Below are 18,537 nucleotides of genomic sequence, written 5' to 3'. Positions count from 1 at the left end.
TCACCCTTGCGGAATAGTTCCTGCAACTTATGCCCATTTCAGTCTCCCTGCTTGCACCACCTCTTCCTGACCGCCGGTCAAGCCTGCCAAAATATTTAAAAGAGCTTTGAAAACGTATCGCACAGAAGCAGGTTTGTGCAGGTTTCTTTCATTTTCAGGATGCATCCTGTCACAAAATGGAGGATTTCTTGGCCTGATACAGAATTTGAATATTCAACCCAAGGTGGATCGGCTATAACCAAAATGCCAGAAATAGCAATGCCTTGAATATGCCACTGTTTCCAAGAGCTTGCAACAGGCTAATATAACCTTGTATTGTGTTATGAGTTTCCCAGCAACCAGGTTGCAAGTAAGAAAAAGCGTCAAAAGCAAAAGGTCCATTTTCTGCCTCTCCATCCTTCTCTTTCCCCTTCTGTACTATACTGTTAAAAGGAACAAAATGTGCCTTATACAACTCAGTATTCTCTATTGACCCAGCAAAATATTAATACCCTCAATGCATTGTATACAAAATGAGTCATTAAAAATAAGGGACAAATGTTATTGTTGAATATAAAGTTTCACACAGTTGTTCAATGTTGCAGGTGCTTTACAACTTTCCTGTTTAAGTGCTACAGAAAACACAACAGAGAATCTTGAGAAGCTTCAAAGGTTAATGCACTTAATGTGGAAGAAGTTTTTCAGGCCCTGACTAAGCAGAGCACATTCTCACGGAGCTATGAAAAGGGCAAATTCTGCACCACAGGTTATCAGAAAAGGGAACAAAAATAAAAACCCCAGTATAGTATCATAATGCCCTTATGCAAATATCTATGACATGGTCTGTGTACAATTCAGGTCACAATACCTCAAAAAGGGTATTATACAGAGGTAGAAAAGATGCAGAAAATGTCAACCAAAATGATCATAACGCTTAAGCACCTTTCCCTGCGAGGAAAGACTGTAACATTCAAGGCTTTTTAGTTTTAGGAAAATGGCAGCTAAGGGAGGACAAGCAAAACTTGCAGCAACAACTAAAAGGATATGCTTCATCGCTGAATGTTACAAATCTTATCACAGACCGCCTCATTTCTTAGGCCACAATACACTTCCATATTTTCAAATGAGTTAACTGATGCCAAGCACAAAGCGTGAGGGGGCTTGGAAGACCCACTCAAGAGGACAACCTAGCAGAGTCACACATATGTCCAGCAAAGAAATTCCTCCTTCCCCCAAATATCAAACTCCCAAGTAAAGGATGCTTGAAACACAGCCATGTTTCACTGCCTCACATTTCAAAACAAGGTCCGTGAATCAAACCAGAGATGGGCAACTTCTTCAGCATCTCAGACAGCACTGGAAATCTCATGAGCTGGAATACGGCAGCTGATTTCACATTAGGCTGCTTTTTGCATAAAGCTCATGCAAAGATGGCTGGCTGCCAATTGTAGCTGGAAGGCACTGTGTATTTCTTCCCTTAACACAGGGGTAGACAACCAGTAGTGGATGTTGCGAGACCCAATACCTCAAAATTGCAAATTCAACCTTTCAGATGTCACAGAGTTTGAACACATGCTTTTTAATGCATTCTCTTCTCTGTAAGTCTTGAAGATAGTGGGCCTCAAACTGTGTTACTTGTCCAACACTTGGCTCCCAGTACGTTTCCGAGCACAATTCAAAGTGTTGGTGCTGACCTTTAAAGCCCTAAATGGCCTCGGTCCAGTATATCCGAAGAAGCGTCTCCACCCCCATCATTCTACCCAGACACTGAGGTCCAGCGCAGAGGGCCTTCTGGTGGTTCCATCACTGCAAGAAGCCAAGTTACAGGGAACCAGGCAGAGGGCCTTCTCGGTGGTGGCACCTGCCCTGTGGAACGCCCTCCCACCAGATGTCAAAAAGAGCAACAACTACCAGACTTTTAGAAGACATCTGAAGGCAGTCCTGTTTAGGGAAGCTTTTAATGTTTGATGCATTACTGTATTTTACTGTTTTGTTGGAAGCCGCACAGAGTGGCTGGGGAAGCCCAGCCAGATGGGCAGGGTATAAATAAACTACTACTACTACTACTACTACTACTACTACTACTACTATTCCAACCTATCCTCAAGTGAGGTCCAAGGTCTTTGTACACCATTATTCATTGTTATGCCTTCCTGGTTTAAAAGTTACCAAGGATTTCGGCAGGATGGCTCCAAAGAGCCCTTTCTTTGGAGCAGGGTGAAGGATGGGAAGAGGAACACATAATCATTGCCTTTTCAGCCACCCCAAATCATATACAAGCCTTTCTAATCCATGTACAATACCTAGCAATATTAGTCATCTCAGAAACAAAATCCATCAGCTATTCCATTACACAATCTAAATCAGGTTATTCACAAGTTACACTGAAAACCTATTAAATTTTATGTTGGCTGGAAAAATTAATGGAGCTTTGCTTTTCTCTAGGGAACTGCAAAATCATCATCTCAACTCTTGCTGCTTGTGATGGTTTTGGGGAAACGTTAACAGTAGTGTTCTGTGGGGAGACCTGTTAGGTCCCAGAGCAGCAAATGATACCAGCCACACCATCTTTGGGTGTCTGGTGCAAAAGAAGAGCAATTCTTCTTCCCACTGTCAATTCTGAAGGTCGCCTCCCTCATTCATAGCTAAATTTACCCAGCAAGCAAACCTGATCCTGCATCATCTTACATCCTGATGCTGACAAATGTGAAAGTCAGAAATCAGAATGCTGTTTGCTGAGCATTTAGAGATGGAGGCAAAACCTGAGCAGAGCCCTTCTTTGTTTTCAATTTGCTATATTAATTAATGCATTGCCATTAGAAAATACTTTTTCAAAAGGACTGTAGATGATGCCTCAGTTATGATGTCATAATGAATACTTTTAGGAAAAAGAGAAGGGGAAAAAACACATTCCAGTATTTCCATATGGAATACAGCAAGGCACTCCCTTTCGACACGCGATTCAACCGTCTTATTTAGTGTACACACACACTACAACAAGTACCGTATTTTTTGCACCATAACACTCACTTTTTTCCTCCTAAAAAGTAAGGGGAAATGTCTGTGCGTGTTATGGAGGGAATGCCTGCGGGTGGCGGGGGGGATCTGCTGCAGTCGTGAGCAGAGGATCCATGGTTCCCCTTCCTTCCCTCCTCCGTGGTTACAAAGCACGGATCCACATGAATCCTCAGGATTTTTGCATTGGGCTACTCCAAACTCACTGTCAGATCACATTAACGTGGCCACAGCATGAACCACAAAAATCATATATCCACTATTTCGTTTAGAATATTTTTTTTCTTGTTTTCCTCCTCTAAAAACTACGTGTGTGTTATGGTCTGGTGCGTGTTATAGAGCGAAAAATACGGTATAGTCCAATGAATGGATAGTGGATAACCTTCTCTTGGGAGATAGGAAATGAGCTGGAAATGAACTGAATCTTTTTTGGGTGGGTGGGAGGAGAGGCTTTCAGAGCAAAAGCGTCCCTTTCACTCATCAGTAGTTGCCTGCTACCTAGTTTGCTAAATATGCAGAATCACCATCACTCCAGTCATCTGATTTGGCATTTGCCTACTCCTCTTGAGTGAGTAACACTGCTCATAGATTACACCACTAGTTTTTCCACTTCCACTGACACCATGGGCCTCTCTATGCTCTCCGCGCCCCACTCTCAATCCTGCTACCGTATTTTTTGCTCTATAAGACTCACTTTTTCCTTCCTAAAAAGTAAGGGGAAATGTGTGTGCGTCTAATGGAGCGAATGCAGGCTGCGCAGCTATCCCAGAAGCCAGAACAGCAAGAGGGATTGCTGCTTTCACTGCACAGCGATCCCTCTTGCTGTTCTGGCTTCTGAGATTCAGAATATTTTTTCCTTGTTTTCCTCCTCCAAAAACTAGGTGCGTCTTGTGGTCTGGTGCGTCTTATTGAGCGAAAAATACGGTACTTCCATTCCTCCATTATGGCAGCCGCTGCCCTCAGGGTGCAACCTTTAGAGCTGTGCATCCAATTTTCTACCCTCTTAGTGAAAATGTTTTAAATGGCCAAGACCCTTTTAAAGCCGGGACTGAAGGGAAAATATATATGCAGCAAAGGAAAGGGGAAGGAAAAGAAAAGAAGAAAGATTCTTACGATGACTCACACCCAGCAAGCCATAAAGGCTAAGGGACAATGAGATCAAGGAACTTGGGGAAAGAATAATCCCCAGGAAAGCATCGCCCTTACCAACCAATCTACCCCACTCCAATTTCACTGCAGATCAGATTCACAGGTTTTGACAGGAGATCAAACTGCAAATGCATTAAAGAAAAGGAGTCATTAAGAGGAATTATATAAAGCTGTGGAAACTGATGCCTCACACAACAGCAAGTAGGTTCCCTGGCTGAGGTAGCTGCATTGAATAAGAGAAACAGTTCGATATACGTGAAGTGGGTGGGGGAAAGGAGTACTGATCCCTTTTACATGGGAAGTCTCAAGGTGCTAGATAATGCAAAACAAACAAAGCCCATCTTAAGCCGCTCCAACCTAAGCATCTTTATGCAATTCCCAGCTGCATAGTTTCTCTACGCACCAGTTTCTCTTGCCAGCTAAAACAATACAAGCCCATATATGCTGCCCTGAGCTATTTGGGATATTAAGAAAATAAACTATTGGTGCACATACAGTGGTACCTCGCAAGACGAATGCCTCGCAAGATGGAAAACTCGCTAGACGAAAGGGTTTTTGGTTTTTTGAGTTGCTTCGCAAGACGATTTTCCCTATGGGCTTGCTTCGCAAGACGGAAACGTCTTGCAAGTTTGTTTCCATTTTCTTAAAACCCTTAATACAGTTGCGACTTGACTTCGAGGAGCAACTCATAGCACGCGGTGTGGTAGCCTTTTTGAGGTTTTTGAAGACTTTGGTGATTTTTGAAGCTTTTCCAAAACTTTTCCAACACCGTGCTTTGCAAGACGAAAAAAATCGCAAGACGGCAAAACTCGCGGAACAAATTAATTTCGTCTTGCGAGGCACCACTGTATAGTCAGTCACTCTGCTACGCACATGTTTAGATGCCAGCAATGCTAGTCGCTAGAGCAGACAGAGGAAGATCAGGTAGAGACTCCAGGGAAGAACTAACAAATAATCACAGTTCTGCAAGCACAGCAAGAGAATTATGCCCCATGTTCCAGTTCAAATCAACTGAAATGCTTAACTACCCATTATCAGATTCCGACTCTGTGAGCAATATTCACCCAGCCATCCAGCAGTCACAATTGGAAATTCAAGCCTGCCAATGACTAAATGCTGAAGCTAAACTGGGAGCGGGAGCTGCCACCAGCAGTCAGAATATGAAGCAGCAGGGAGAGATCAGAGTGTAGGTGGCATATCGTTCTCAATGTCTTTTTAAAATTTCTAAAATGTCTGACTGCTACAAAGAAAGTGTACTATATAATCCAAATATAACACCCTTAGTCATATTATAATCATATTTTGCATATGTGTTCATTTTTAGCATTTACAGTTCTAAAGGGCTGTTATGTCTATTTTCATTCTGCCGGTACCCACCCTGGCTGAGCTGAGGCATGGTGTTACATAAGGAACAGGGCCCCGATCCAAAGCAGTATATGCCATCTTCCCTATACGCTCAGCGGCTTCGTAGCTCCTTTCTGTTCTGTAGTAGCCCACACACTCACAACCCCCCTGAAGACTAGGAGCCCTCCAGACAAGCATCTCCTAAAGTATAAAAAGGTAAAGGGCCCCGACAGTTAAGTCCAGTTGCGAACGACTCTGGGGTTGCGGTGCTCATCTCGCTTTACTGGCCGAGGGAGCTGATGTTTGTCCGCAGTCTTTCCGGGTCATGTGGCCAGCATGACTAAGCCGCTACCTGCAAAACCAGAGCAGTGCACAGAAACGCAGTTTACCTTCCCGCCGGAGTGGTACCTATTTATCTACTTGAACTCTGACGTGCTTTCAAACCGCTAGGTTAGCAGGAGCTGTGATTGAGCAACGGGAGCTCACCCCGTCGCAGGGGTTCGAACCGCCAACCTTCTGATCAGCAAGTCCTAGGCTCAGTGGTTTGGACCACAGCGCCACCCGCGTCCCAGCCCTAAAGTGTATGGGGCTGCTATTGGAAATGAGGGGAGATCAGCCACCGTACCACAATGCATTTGGAAGCTCTTTACATGCGAACAGAGGCATGTCTAGATCCAATCACAAATACAGAATTTTCTCAGACCACTTGCATTCCCCTCATGGAGAGGCAGAGGTAACTGGGTGATGCCAGTTACTGCCTGGTTCTTGTAGTCTGTCTCTCACTTGCACACTTTGGAAGTCACTTGTAGAACCATAGCATAATTGTAGATTTGGAAGGGACCCAGAGGATCATCTAGTCCAACCCCCTGCAAGGAAGGAATCTCAACACACGGTCACCCATCCAATTTGAAACCATGCCAGACCCTGCTTAAGCTTTGCAAGTGCACTAGCAAATTTTTTTTTAAAAAAGCTGTGTGACACTGAAGACAAGAGAAGCATCCATTGCCCAATAAAACCTAGCTAAGTAATACTGATTAAAAAGGTAAAAAGAGAGAGAGAGCACAAGCTCAAACTGGCACACAAACTTCATCCTCTTGATACCTCAGGGGAGGAAGAATTGTCATGGACCCCACAATCCTGATGGGTTCAAGGTGCAATTTGCTGTCAGAAGAAGAGGAGGGAAAGCACAGACGATGCTGTCAGTGGGGAGGGGCCCGAAGGAGAGGAAGGGGACTCACCTCCTTTTCCCTTAAAGAGGCTGGGAAGGGGGAGGTTGAACAACTGAAGGAAGGGGTATGAGGGGCTGAGCTCCGTTCCATCACCAAGAGCTTGGCACCACCTCTGCTGCTGGAAGCAGATCCGTGCTCCCCATCTGGAGAAACATGTACCACCAAGCCCACCAGCCTAGTGGCAAGAGAATTTCTCAAGTGAGTGCACCATGTCTTACTTTTAAAAACCGGCAAAAATTGGAAAAGCAGCAGCGTCCCAACTAAAACAGACTGGTTATCTAAAATGATGGAATACTTCCATATTGACAAACTAACAGGGAGGATAAGAGGAGATATGGTACAAAAAGTGACTAAGGAGTGGGCTATCTTTAAGGAAAGCATCAAAATTTATGTGGCGAAAGTAGAATTTCTGACAGACACTGAGTGAATCCAGAAAATGATTAGAGTGAAAGGAGAGTAAAGTTAAGATAGAAGAAAAGATTAAAGAATTAATGAAATGCGTTTAAGCTAGTTGGAAAAACAAAGTAGCGTAACAAGGATGGCTGGAAGTCAAGTCACTTGGCAGGTGTCCGTATGGGGTAGGTGTGTAGGTATGTTGATATGTATAGTATAGGTAGGTACTATATAGAGTAATGTAGATATGTTTTATGTTATGAAAATTAGGTAGTGTATTGTATACGTGTATTGTGTAAATGTATATGCATGTGTTTTATATGTTAATAAAAAAAAAACGGCAGGAGGGGGCGTGCCTCTTTGTTGAGACAACATCACAGATTTCGTCCAGTCTTGGACCCCTGATATTAGTGCCTCTGGCAATCTGTACCTGTAGTCTGACCTGAATAGCTGTAAGCCTTAAATAAACCTTCCATCTTATACACAAGTAAGCCCCTCTGTCGCTGCCCTTGGGACATGAGCCAGGACAACAATCTCTAGAAATTATTTGGCCTTACCATATGTTTCAACAGTAGAAAATGGAGGAACACAAGAGAAAAAGAGTTACTGGCAAGGGAGGGTTCTGATAAATTTCAAGAGATGCCATCTAAAAGAACAGGAATAGGGGTGTAAACAATCTGACTAATATGGACCAATGTCACAAAGAGTGCCCAGAGTCCGTTTTAGGAACTTGCAAATTCAGTCTAACTGGGTATGCTATATATTTAATTTCCTCCATTTGAATCCTGTTTGTCATGCACACAGAGAGCATGTGGGTGGATCCTGCCTGCTCACCTTCCTTTTCTGGAATGATCAGCTGAAATGCTAATAAGGAAGAAGTGTGGTGACAGCTGAAATGAATGGCATTATGTGGCTCAAAGATCTGGAGGTAGATGTGTGATCTTGTCACCAAGTGAGCATTCTTGATAGAATCCAGAATGCGGCAGCTAGACTGGCGACTGGGAGTGACAGCCAGGACCATATAACACCGGTCCTAAAGGGTCTTCATTGGCTCCCAGGGCATTTCCGAGCACAATTCAAAGTGTTGGTGCTGACCTTTAAAGCCCTAAACAGCCTCAGCCCAGTATACCTGAAGGAGCATTTCTACATGATAAATACCAAGGTCTACACACTATTTCTTAATGCAGATAATAAAACTTTCCTTACTATACTATAATGATGATTTGTATTTTGTTTTAACCCCCCCCCCATTTTTTCAACTGCCCAACTAAGGTAGCCTTAAGAACTTTATGCCTTTTTCTAAAAAATAACAAAGTAGCTGATACTGCTGGTGTTTATTACACGTGAGTCATGCATTTATTGTGGTTTTTTAAAAAGAACCTAAGGGAACTGTCCTATCTCTTAACAATAGGTATATCTGTAAGCAACATTTTAATGAATGAACAGATCTGTCTTTTTAAAGGTCACAAATATCTCTAACAGTACAGTCTACTACCTAAATTATATATAACGTTTCATTTTCTTACCGTAGCATAGGAAGCTTACATCTGATAAGAAATTAAGTACTGCATTGCCAATATGTCAATTCCCTCACTTTTGAGGGAAAGGGTGACATTAACTGTCCACTTTTTTCCCTTGGCTTTCAAAACTTCTAGGAGTTGCTGTCATCAGTACTGTCCCTGTTAGCACCATCAAATCCACAAAAATGATGATGAAGTTTGAGATGTGACTGGAGCACAAGGCAGAGCATGACAGGGTACCTGTGGCAGTAACTAGCGAAAAGTCCCTGATGTTGGGAAAGATGGAGGGCACAAGGAGAAGGGGACGACAGAGGACGAGATGGTTGGACAGTGTTCTCGAAGCTACCAGCATGAGTTTGACCAAACTGCGGGAGGCAGTGGAAGACAGGGGGGCCTGGCGTGCTCTGGTCCATGGGGTCACAAAGAGTCGGACACGACTAAACGACTAAACAACAACCATATTTTATACCAGCAAAAAAAAAAATGCTTGCTACTTAGGCAGACTGGAATTTCAGCAGAGAAGCCACAGTGAAAGGCACCTGCATTCAGTCCCTTGTTGTTTTCTCCAAATTGTGAACTCTCAATCTAAAACAACAGAACTCGAGATGGCCAGGATCAACACCTGGAAATTCCTCTGAATCGTGACTTCGCTACAAATATATATGTACATACTTTAAAAAAGGTCCTTGCTTATGAAAATAATTATGAAAGAAAATATTTAAGAGTACAGCAGTACCTTGGTTTAAGAACAGCTTAGTTTATGAACAACTTGGATGAAGAACGCTGCAAACCCGGAAGTAGGTGTTTTGGTTTGTGAACTTTGCCTTGGAAGCAGAACATGTTTCGCTTCCTGTTGAGTGTGTTCCATTTGTAAGCTGAGTCCCCCGCTGCTATGGGAAAGCACGCCTTGGTTTAAGAACGCTTTGGTTTAAGAACGGACTTCCGGAATGGATTAAGCTCGCAAACCAAGGTACCACTGTACTGTATACAGAACATACCCAACAGCCGTGTGTGTGTCGCATTGGGTGCTTGCTGCGTTCTGGAGTCTTCGGTGACAGTAATTGAGCCTTCCTCCATGCTTGGGAACTCTGTCAAGTCACGGGTCCCACTGCTCTGACTAAGCCTTCTGCCCAAGGCTGCTGGCAGGTTGCTTGTGTCTATTTCTACATGAGGCTGGTACCATGTTTTCATTTCCTGAAAGTAAAATATGGGGGGGGGGAGAGAGAGAATAGAAAAATGAATGATTCTTCAAGGCAAGCTTTAAAGAACCTATAATTTTCTCCAACAATGTTTTTTTTAGTGTATATGCATTAATAAATTATTATTTATTATTTATACCCCACCCATCTGGTTGGGCTTCCCCAGCCACTCTGGGCGGCTTCCAACAAAATATTAAAATACAGTAATGCATCAAACATTAAAAGTTTTCCTAAAGAGGGCTGCCTTCAGATGTCTTCTAAAAGTGTGGTAGTTGTTCTCTTTGACATCTGATGGGAGGGCGTTCCACAGGGCGGGCGCCACTACCGAGAAGGCCCTCTGCCTGGTTCCCTGTAACTTGGCTTCTCACAGTGAGGGAACCACCAGAAGGCCCTCAGAGCTGGACCTCAATGTCCTGGTAGAACGATCCAGGTAAAAGATATGATTGCTTATGCATCAAAATAGGTAAAGGTAAAGGGACCCCTGACCATTAGGTCCAGTCGTGGCCGACTCTGGGGTTGTGGTGCTCATCTCGCTTTATTGGCCAAGGGAGCCGGCGTCCAGCTTCCAGGTCATGTGGCCAGCATGACTAAGCCGCTTCTGGCAAACCAGAGCAGTGCACGGAAACGCCGTTTACCTTCCCGCCGGAGCGGTACCTATTTATCTACTTGCACTTTGACGTGCTTTCGAACTGCTAGGTTGGCAGGAGCAGGAACCAAGCAATGGGAGCTCACTCTGTCGCAGGGATTCGAACCGCCGACCTTCTGATCGGCAAGTGCTAGGCTCTGTGGTTTAACCCACAGCGCCACCTGTGTCCCTTATGCATCAAAATACTGTATATGAAAGAAAAGATTTGAGGACTCCTTACTTCACGTGGCCCAGTTCTCTGCCTCTATCTGGAGTTCTGTTAGGACCTTTGTTTTTCCCCCCAGTCCTTTTGGTTAGTTTAGAGAGCCAGTGTCTCCACCCCTCAGCCATGAAGAACACTGGGTGACCTTGGGGTACTCACTGTCACCCAGCCTAACTTATTCCACAGGGATATGGTGATAACATGCACTACTGTGTGAATATTCTAACTGGATGAAAAAAAATATGGAAAAGATTGCAAAATTACCTGATTAGCAGTAGATCTATGTCTGATTGCTTCTCCCAAGGAGATACCACTGACATATGAAACCTGAGTCCCACTGCTGCTTTGGCTTAACAGCTCTTCTTTCGGACCTTGACGTGGTGGCGTTGTTGCAATAGGCTGAAACAAACAGATCTTTTTAATAATGATGGCTGGAGAAACTGGTATTTTGTCCTATTTTGTCCTGCAGCACCAATTAGTTTACAGATATTCAGCAATATTTTATATTGCTTGCTTAAGTCAGTGAGGCAAGAGTTGAATACTACGTTGGAACAATGAGTTAAACAGCAAAATCCAATTATCTGAATAGTCGCAGGAGCACCCAAAACATTTCTCAGTATCCAGAACTTAGTAAAACAATACTGCATGGCCATCTGTCATGGATGCTTTAGCTGAGATTCCTGCATTGCAGGGGGTTGGACTAGATGACCCTTGGATCCCTTTCAACTCTATGATTCTATTCATCCACATATTATAAAAATATGCATTTTCCAGGCATGAAGAAACAACGGATGTTTAACAAACATATTATTGAAGAGACTGTCTTGTGAAAAGTTCCTGTTCTTCTCTGGCTTCTTAATCTCCTCATGCCTCAGAAAGGTTAGGATCAGTCCAATACATTTACCTTATACAAAACGCTTATTAACAGTATAGAAATTTACTTATGCATGCAACTACAGCTGCAAGAATGTTACTTGCCCAAAAATGGAAAGTAGTAGTAGTCCCAATGAGAGAAGAATGGATACAAAAACTTATGGACTATGCAGAAATGGAAAAACTTACTGGAAGAATAAGAAATCAAGATAACAAACTTTTTATAAAAGAATGGAAATGGTTTATTGAATATTTACAGATAAATTCTAAACAGATAAAAACATTGGCAGGATCTCTTTCTCTGTCCATCCACCCACCTGTATCCGAAAACTCATTTTCTTTCTGCCCCCCCCCCTTGTTATCAGATGTTACAATTTCCCCTTTACCTTTGTGCCTACAAGCTGATGTAGTTTGGTAATTAAGCCAGCAAGCTTTTATTTTAAGAGTGAGGGTGTTGTTGTAAAAAAGGAAAAGAAAAAACGTTAATGGTCTGACATATCCTGTGCACTAGACAAGGCCCTCACTCCACCTTCCCACCTTAATTCCAGTTTATTGAAGGAATTGAATAGGATGCATACACCACTCCTGGGCAAATCAAAAGTGGTGTGTGATGAAGCACGAACAATGAAGGCAATTAGCACTGGGTAAAACGCAAACGGTATTGATTTTAGATATGTTAAGCAGAGGTAATTATGTGGGTGTTCTGAATGATAATCAAACAAGATGAGTAAAGCAGACATTGCCTTCAAAGGGGTCCACAGAGAGCAGATGGAGACTAAAACAGAAGAAGAGTAAATCCACGAGGGAGGGGGCCACATTTCTTTGGTTTCTTCCTAGTAGGGAGAAGAACCATATGTAATAGCTGTATTCTGAACTGAGCCTGGACATTGTGATCGTACCACACCTCTGCTTTATGAATGCACTTGGCTCCATCGTTCTGCCCAGACATTGAGGTCCAGCGTCGAGGGCCTTCTGGCGGTTCCCTCCCTGCAAGATGTAAGGTTACAGGGAACCAGGCAGAGGGCCTTCTTGGTAGTGGCACCTGCCTGTGGAACGCCCTCCTACCGGATGTCAAAGAGAAAAATAACTACCAAACCTTTAGAAGACATCTGAAGGCAGCCCTGTTTAGGGAAGCTTTTGATATTTAATAGGGTATTGTATTACTAAAATAAGCCGCCCAGAGTGGCTGGGGAAACCCAGCCAGATGGGCAGGGTATAAATAATAAATTATTATTATTATTATTATTATTATTATTATTATTATTATTATTATTATTATTCCTGTTCGGTTCTAGGCTAAATTCAAATTGCTGGTTTCAATCCTTCACGCCCTTTTTTTGTTTGGGACCAGGGAACCTGAAAGATTCCTTGCCTCTGTACCTATCTGTCCATACTAAAACACCTCTGGCCTGCGGGCCAACGTAGGCTTGCCATGGAAACCAAGCAAACTAGCTACCAGCTATTACCAGACAACCGAGCTGTGATGGCAAAGAGTTCTTCTGGTAACATGGCAGCACCACAAAAAGGAAAAGAGTTCAAGAAACAGCGACAGCAATGGTGAAACGGGAGGGACGGAGACCATGACAGACAGTTAGGAAAGGACTGCTACATTTTTAAAAAATGGGACATCGAGTTTCTATGAAAGGATCTGCTAACTGTGATTGGAGGGGTCCTTTGCAATATTTGCTCCTCACACAGCTTGCTTTGCCTCCTACTTCTTTGCACCAGCATCCTATCATATCCTTGAGCACCATATGCCAAATTGATTGATGTAACCTGGAAAGCCTATAAAAGAGATCTGGCAACCAGATAGAAGGGAGATCCTTCTGAATTCCAAAACAGGAGACTAGGCTTCCCTTCGCCAGCATCTAATGCTGAGTATTTTACAGTCATACCTAGGGATAAATACGCTTCAGGTTGAGCGCTTTCAGGTTGCGCTCCGCGGCAACCTAGAAGTAACGGAGCGCGTTACTTCCGGGTTTCGTCGCTCACGCATGCGCAGACGGTCAAAATGACGTCACGCGCATGCGCGGAAGCGGCAAAACGCGACCCGCGCACACAAGCTGTAGCATCTTACATTCTGTTCAGGATGCTAACGGGGCTCCGGAACAGATCCCGTTCACATCCTGAGGTACCACTGTATATAAATTTAACTCACCCAACAGGATCCACGGCATTTGGGGTTGGCGTGCCTTTACTTCAGAGCCAAGCAGTATATAGAGAATTCAGGACTTACCGTAGCTGTAACCGTCCTTGTCAGGAGAATGAATGGGGCCTGGGGCACCCAAGAGCAGTGAGATAGTTCAAATATCTTAGCACAGGAATGAAGACCCAGCAAGCACCAACACGGCAAGGCCTCCCCCCACCCCCCAACTGCCAGGTGGGGGAAGCATGCCATGTCTAAGCCTCAGCTATACTGCTGTCATAAAGACTGAGACCTTTGTGAGATTCGGTTGTCTGCCTCACCCTGACAACTTTCACAAATCATCACATCGTGTTATATCCTGATACAGACCGAGGGGAAGCCTCCATGCCGAAGCAAATACACAAACGTTGCTAGTTGATCCCAAAGAGCCTCCTACTCATTCAGGCTGCTTTCCTCCTTTTATTACTAGAATTCACTTATTAATTGCCTTCTACACACATAAGATAGTTAGAAGCGCTTAAAAACACAAATACAACAAATACATTTACAACAGAGCTACAGTAAAACCCTGGGGAGCGATATATACACAAGGCATATGCTACCGTCATGAATGAAGATATTATAATTCAAATCTGTATGGTTACACACTGCAAGCACACAGCTTAAGTATTAACAATAATTCTTTGGAGGTGTCTGAAGGAATGGATGCCAGTAATGAACACCAAATAGAATATTTCATATCTCAAAAGAAAGTTAATTAACTAGAGGCTCAAAAACTGCCACATTAGTAACTGGAAGAAGCTGACAGCAACAATATGACTAGTTGCCAAAGAAAGTGGGGAGGGGTGAGGAAATGAAAGAGCAATGTAGAAGGGATACAAATATCCAAGAAGTTGCACCACTGGGTGCAGAAACTCTAAAAAAATATTTACTTTGGTAGCAGCCAGAAAAACAAACAGGAACAAATAGACTTATAACTTCAAATTAATGAAACTGGAATAATCCCTCTCCAGGGATGTGCATGTAATTAAGCTAAGGGACGAAAACCTTGTCAGATTTTGAAAGTGCAAGAATTAGTTCTCTTCACTAAAATATATATATATATATATATATATATATATATATATATATATATATATATATATATTTTGGGGGGGAGACACTGACAGCTGTGAACTAAGCTCATTTCATCACAGCTGTATTGATCAATGTGCAAGGCGGAAAAACTCTCAAGTACCTGCTGTATTTAGGAAAAACTAAAAGAACAACCAATGATTTCAGGCTAGGCAAATAATAGATAACCAGGCTAGAGTCTACTGTAAACCATGAAGATGGTGTGAAACCATCAACCTAAACTGGAATTAATGTTAAGACCCATGTACTGTATGTTGTCTCTAGAGAAATGCATCATTCAGGCAGTAAACACAGAGCTGAGAGAAAATAAATAAGGAACCTAGGAAGCTGTCTCATAGAGATCAAGCCAGTGGTCCATCTAGCTCAGTATTCTTGACACCAACTATCAGCGTCTCTCCAAGGTTTCGGGAAAGAAGCCTGCACAGTCCTACCTGGAGAGATGCCTGGGACCTTTTGCATGTAGCAGCTCAGCGTTAAAAGTAGAAAACGTTATACAGGAGACAACCAAGAGGAGGATGAGAAATTCTCAATAGTTTTACAGCCACAAACATTCAGAAAATTCCATGCCATGAATAAAGGAAGGAAATATGCATGCTAGGGAAAGAAAATGTGCCTGTTGGCTTGTTCACTCCCCTTGTTCTTTTTGAAGACTTTGGGTAAGCATGTACCAGTTTAGCAGACAAGGAGTAAACAGTAGGGCTGGGCAATAGTTCATCCAAACCTGGTTTGATGTGCATATCATGATACAGTGGTACCTCAGGTTACATATGCTTCAGGTTACAGACTCCACTAACCCAGAAATAGTGCTTCAGGTTAAGAACTTTGCTTCAGGATGAGAACAGAAATCGTGCTCCGGTGGTGCAGGGGCAGCAGGAGGCCCCATCAGCTAAAGTGGTGCTTCAGGTTAAGAACAGTTTCAGGTTAAGTACAGACCTCCGGAACGAATTAAGTACTTAACCCGAGGAACTATTGGTTTCATGTTTGACCTGGCAATATTGTGAACCATGGTGTGTGTGCGTGTTATGCCAAAATCACAACGCAGGAAAACCGCGAAGCCAGCTCTTGCCTCTACATAAAGGTAAAGGTACCCTCTGACTGTTAGGTCCAGTCGCGGAAGGCTCTGGGGTTGCACACTCATCTCGCTGTATAGGCTGAGGGAGCCGGCGTTTGTCCACAGACAGCTTCCGGGTCATATGGCCAGCATGACTAAGCCACTTCTGACAAACCAGAGCAGTGCATTGAAGCACTGTTTACCTTCCCGCCAGAGCGATACCTATTTATCTACTTGCACTTGACGTGCTTTTGAACTGCTAGGTGGGCAGGAACTGGGACCGAACAACGGGAGCTCACCCTGTCGTGGGGATTCAAACTGCCAACCTTGCAATCGGAAAGCCCTAGGCTCTCTGGTTTAGACCACAGCGCCACCTGCGTCCCTATGCCTCTACGTAGTTCCACCCTTATTACAGACATTGTGATATATTGGTATATCACAATGTTTAGCTGGTGTTATACAGTATTGCAATGCTGGAAACCAGACATTGCCCAGCCCTAGAGAACAGCCCAGAACTAAATTTCAGAGGGGGAAATGGCTTTGATGGTCTAAACTTGACATCATACACAACCAAAAGCAGGTTTTAACACCGCAGCTACCTGCGAACTTTCATGCATGGAGTTTCAGAAGAACCAACAATCTTACAGAGGGTTTGAAACAACACTAAACTTTAGCTAATTGTAACTGGAAGCAAAAGCTTCTGGATTCCTGCAGGGTGTCTAGCCTTGCTCCCATTACAATAAACAACAGTTTATAATGAGGTCTGAATGCAGCCAATGCTATACAACCAGCAGAGTTTATCATGTGTGGCACAATCCACCTGTCCCCTCAGAATTAGCTAACTCCTAATTGGAGTGGAAACAGTCAGCAAAGGACGCGTACTGTGCAATGAGCACCTCCACTGATCAGTTCCTGACTGGGATATTTTGACAGGTCACAAAACCTTGTTGCCAAGAAAAATAAAGTATTCGCTCTAGCTGCTTAACCAAAGGAGTTGTGCAGTATGCCAGGATTATTCAGGTTTCCCAGAACTCCGATACTTGCGTTGTCTGCCGCACAGAAGTTGAAGGGAGGGTTGTACCAGCACAGCAGAACACAGTGTTAGAAACAGATAAACAACCTAATCGCCAAATGGCACAATGGAACGTTTAAGCACCTTGGCATTCATTATCTTTATTAATTTCATTTCTATAGCGCTTTATATTTTAAAGGAAAAAATATCCAAAAATCTCATTTCAAGCAGGTAAAATGGTGGGCATCGCTCCTGCCTGTCTTGCCAACAAGTTTATTAGCTGAGAATAAAAAAGTTCTTTCAGCCCGGTGAAGTCTTCTATATAGCATTGAAGCTTGCATACTATTTCAGCAACACTCACAGGTCAACCTTGCTTATTCAACAGAATCTAGACAGAGGCAAGTGGAAGGAAGACAGACACATCCTGAGTTTAATTTCATGTGAAGCCCTGCCTTGCTCCACAGCTAACTCCTTCTAGTCTCTCAGAAGTACAAAACTAATGATACACCCTAGAGAGTAGAGACGGGTTGGGAACAAATATAAATCACACTATTTAATTGTTTAAAACTATGAATTAACTGCAAGAGATGCAGTTTTAAAGGGTCTTGATTTGGCTCACAGGTAGGAAGTAACCCACCCCAGGTACAAATAGCAGGAATTTGTATTATTTCAATTTGAAGGATGTATCACTCATCCCTAGGTTCACTAGAGTCCGAATTGATTTTCTGTGCTTGAAAACTGGCAGTGAATATCAAGCCTCTCTTAGGCTCTGATAATTACATGTTATGCTTAATAAAAAAAAATCAAGAACGGCTGCGAACATCAACAGCTGAAGATACTAATTTACACCCCAAACATAAACATGTCTAATTGGACTTCAGTAGGGACTTGCTTCAGAACAAACATGCTCAAACCAGGATGCCTGTAGAAGCAATGTTTTCGCTCAAGCATGAGTAAGTTAGGGGACAACCATCCACAGCTACCCCACAAACACGGCTTCATCCACTCTACCCTCCCACTAGAATGCCACTAAAAGTACTATATGCCACAACAGAGCTCACACATCCATAATACTAGTTCACGATGGTTCTCCATGGTTTAGAAGAGGGTTCCCAAACTTGGGTCTCCAGATGTTCCTGGACTACAACTCCCATGATCCCCAGCTGGAAGGAGCAGTGGCCGGGGATGATGGGAATTGTAGCTCAAAAACCCAAGTTTGGGAAACCCTGGTTTAGAGGATCCTCCTAGCCTAGACAAATACATATTTTTACTTCCAAAAATTAAAGTCACAGGCATCCACAAAGCAGTGGCAAACAGATCTGAAAACTTTACACCATCACCACGGTTCCAGATGATACTTCACACCTCCTTCCTCCTAGCATAAAGACAAACCAAGGAGTGGCCAACTTAGCATTACACCCAAACCAGCAACTTATGGTTTGTTTGTTTGTTTGTTTGTTTGTTTGTTTCTAAAAAGCTACAAGTACAATTCTAAGCTAGCTACTCCATGGTTAGCTCCCTGCTGGGCACTCCACTTCCGAATGTGGCCAGTGTAAAATAAAACTAATCTTCACATTATTTTTTGAAAAACACACAGGCATATATGCAGGTCTGAAAATTCACAGCATAATAAAAATAGTACATA

The 18,537-nt window shown here is 43.2% G+C and overlaps 1 protein-coding gene and 1 long non-coding RNA gene across 6 annotated transcripts in view; one reads left to right on the top strand and one right to left on the bottom strand.

Moving 5' to 3' along the window:
- ALMS1 (ALMS1 centrosome and basal body associated protein) overlaps positions 1-18,537 on the bottom strand; it is a 73,861-nt gene that overhangs the window by 51,990 nt on the left and 3,334 nt on the right. For 3 of the 5 annotated variants that reach the window (XM_083520392.1, XM_083520394.1, XM_083520393.1), the window contains exons 1-3: positions 13,786-13,962; positions 10,941-11,075; positions 9,628-9,823 (exon numbers count right to left, since the gene is read on the bottom strand). In XM_083520392.1, coding sequence (XP_083376518.1) covers positions 9,628-9,823; positions 10,941-11,075; positions 13,786-13,947 — 493 coding nt within the window. In that variant the 5' untranslated portion in view covers positions 13,948-13,962. Of the gene's footprint in view, positions 1-9,627; positions 9,824-10,940; positions 11,076-13,785; positions 13,963-18,537 lie in introns of those variants that run through there. The other 2 variants (XM_083520396.1, XM_083520395.1) reach the window with 1 other exon arrangement.
- Positions 15,948-18,537, top strand: part of LOC310686073 — a 143,792-nt gene continuing 141,202 nt past the window's right edge. Inside the window, exon 1 of the long non-coding RNA XR_014515705.1 lies at positions 15,948-15,998. This is a non-coding gene — a long non-coding RNA (uncharacterized lncRNA). The remainder of the gene's footprint in view (positions 15,999-18,537) is intronic.

This window comes from Podarcis liolepis (assembly GCF_965112155.1).
Source record: "Podarcis liolepis genome assembly, chromosome: 9".
NCBI lineage: Eukaryota > Metazoa > Chordata > Lepidosauria > Squamata > Lacertidae > Podarcis > Podarcis liolepis.
Note: the sequence above shows the minus strand (reverse complement) of the source record. Positions and strands in the feature narration are given on the sequence as shown.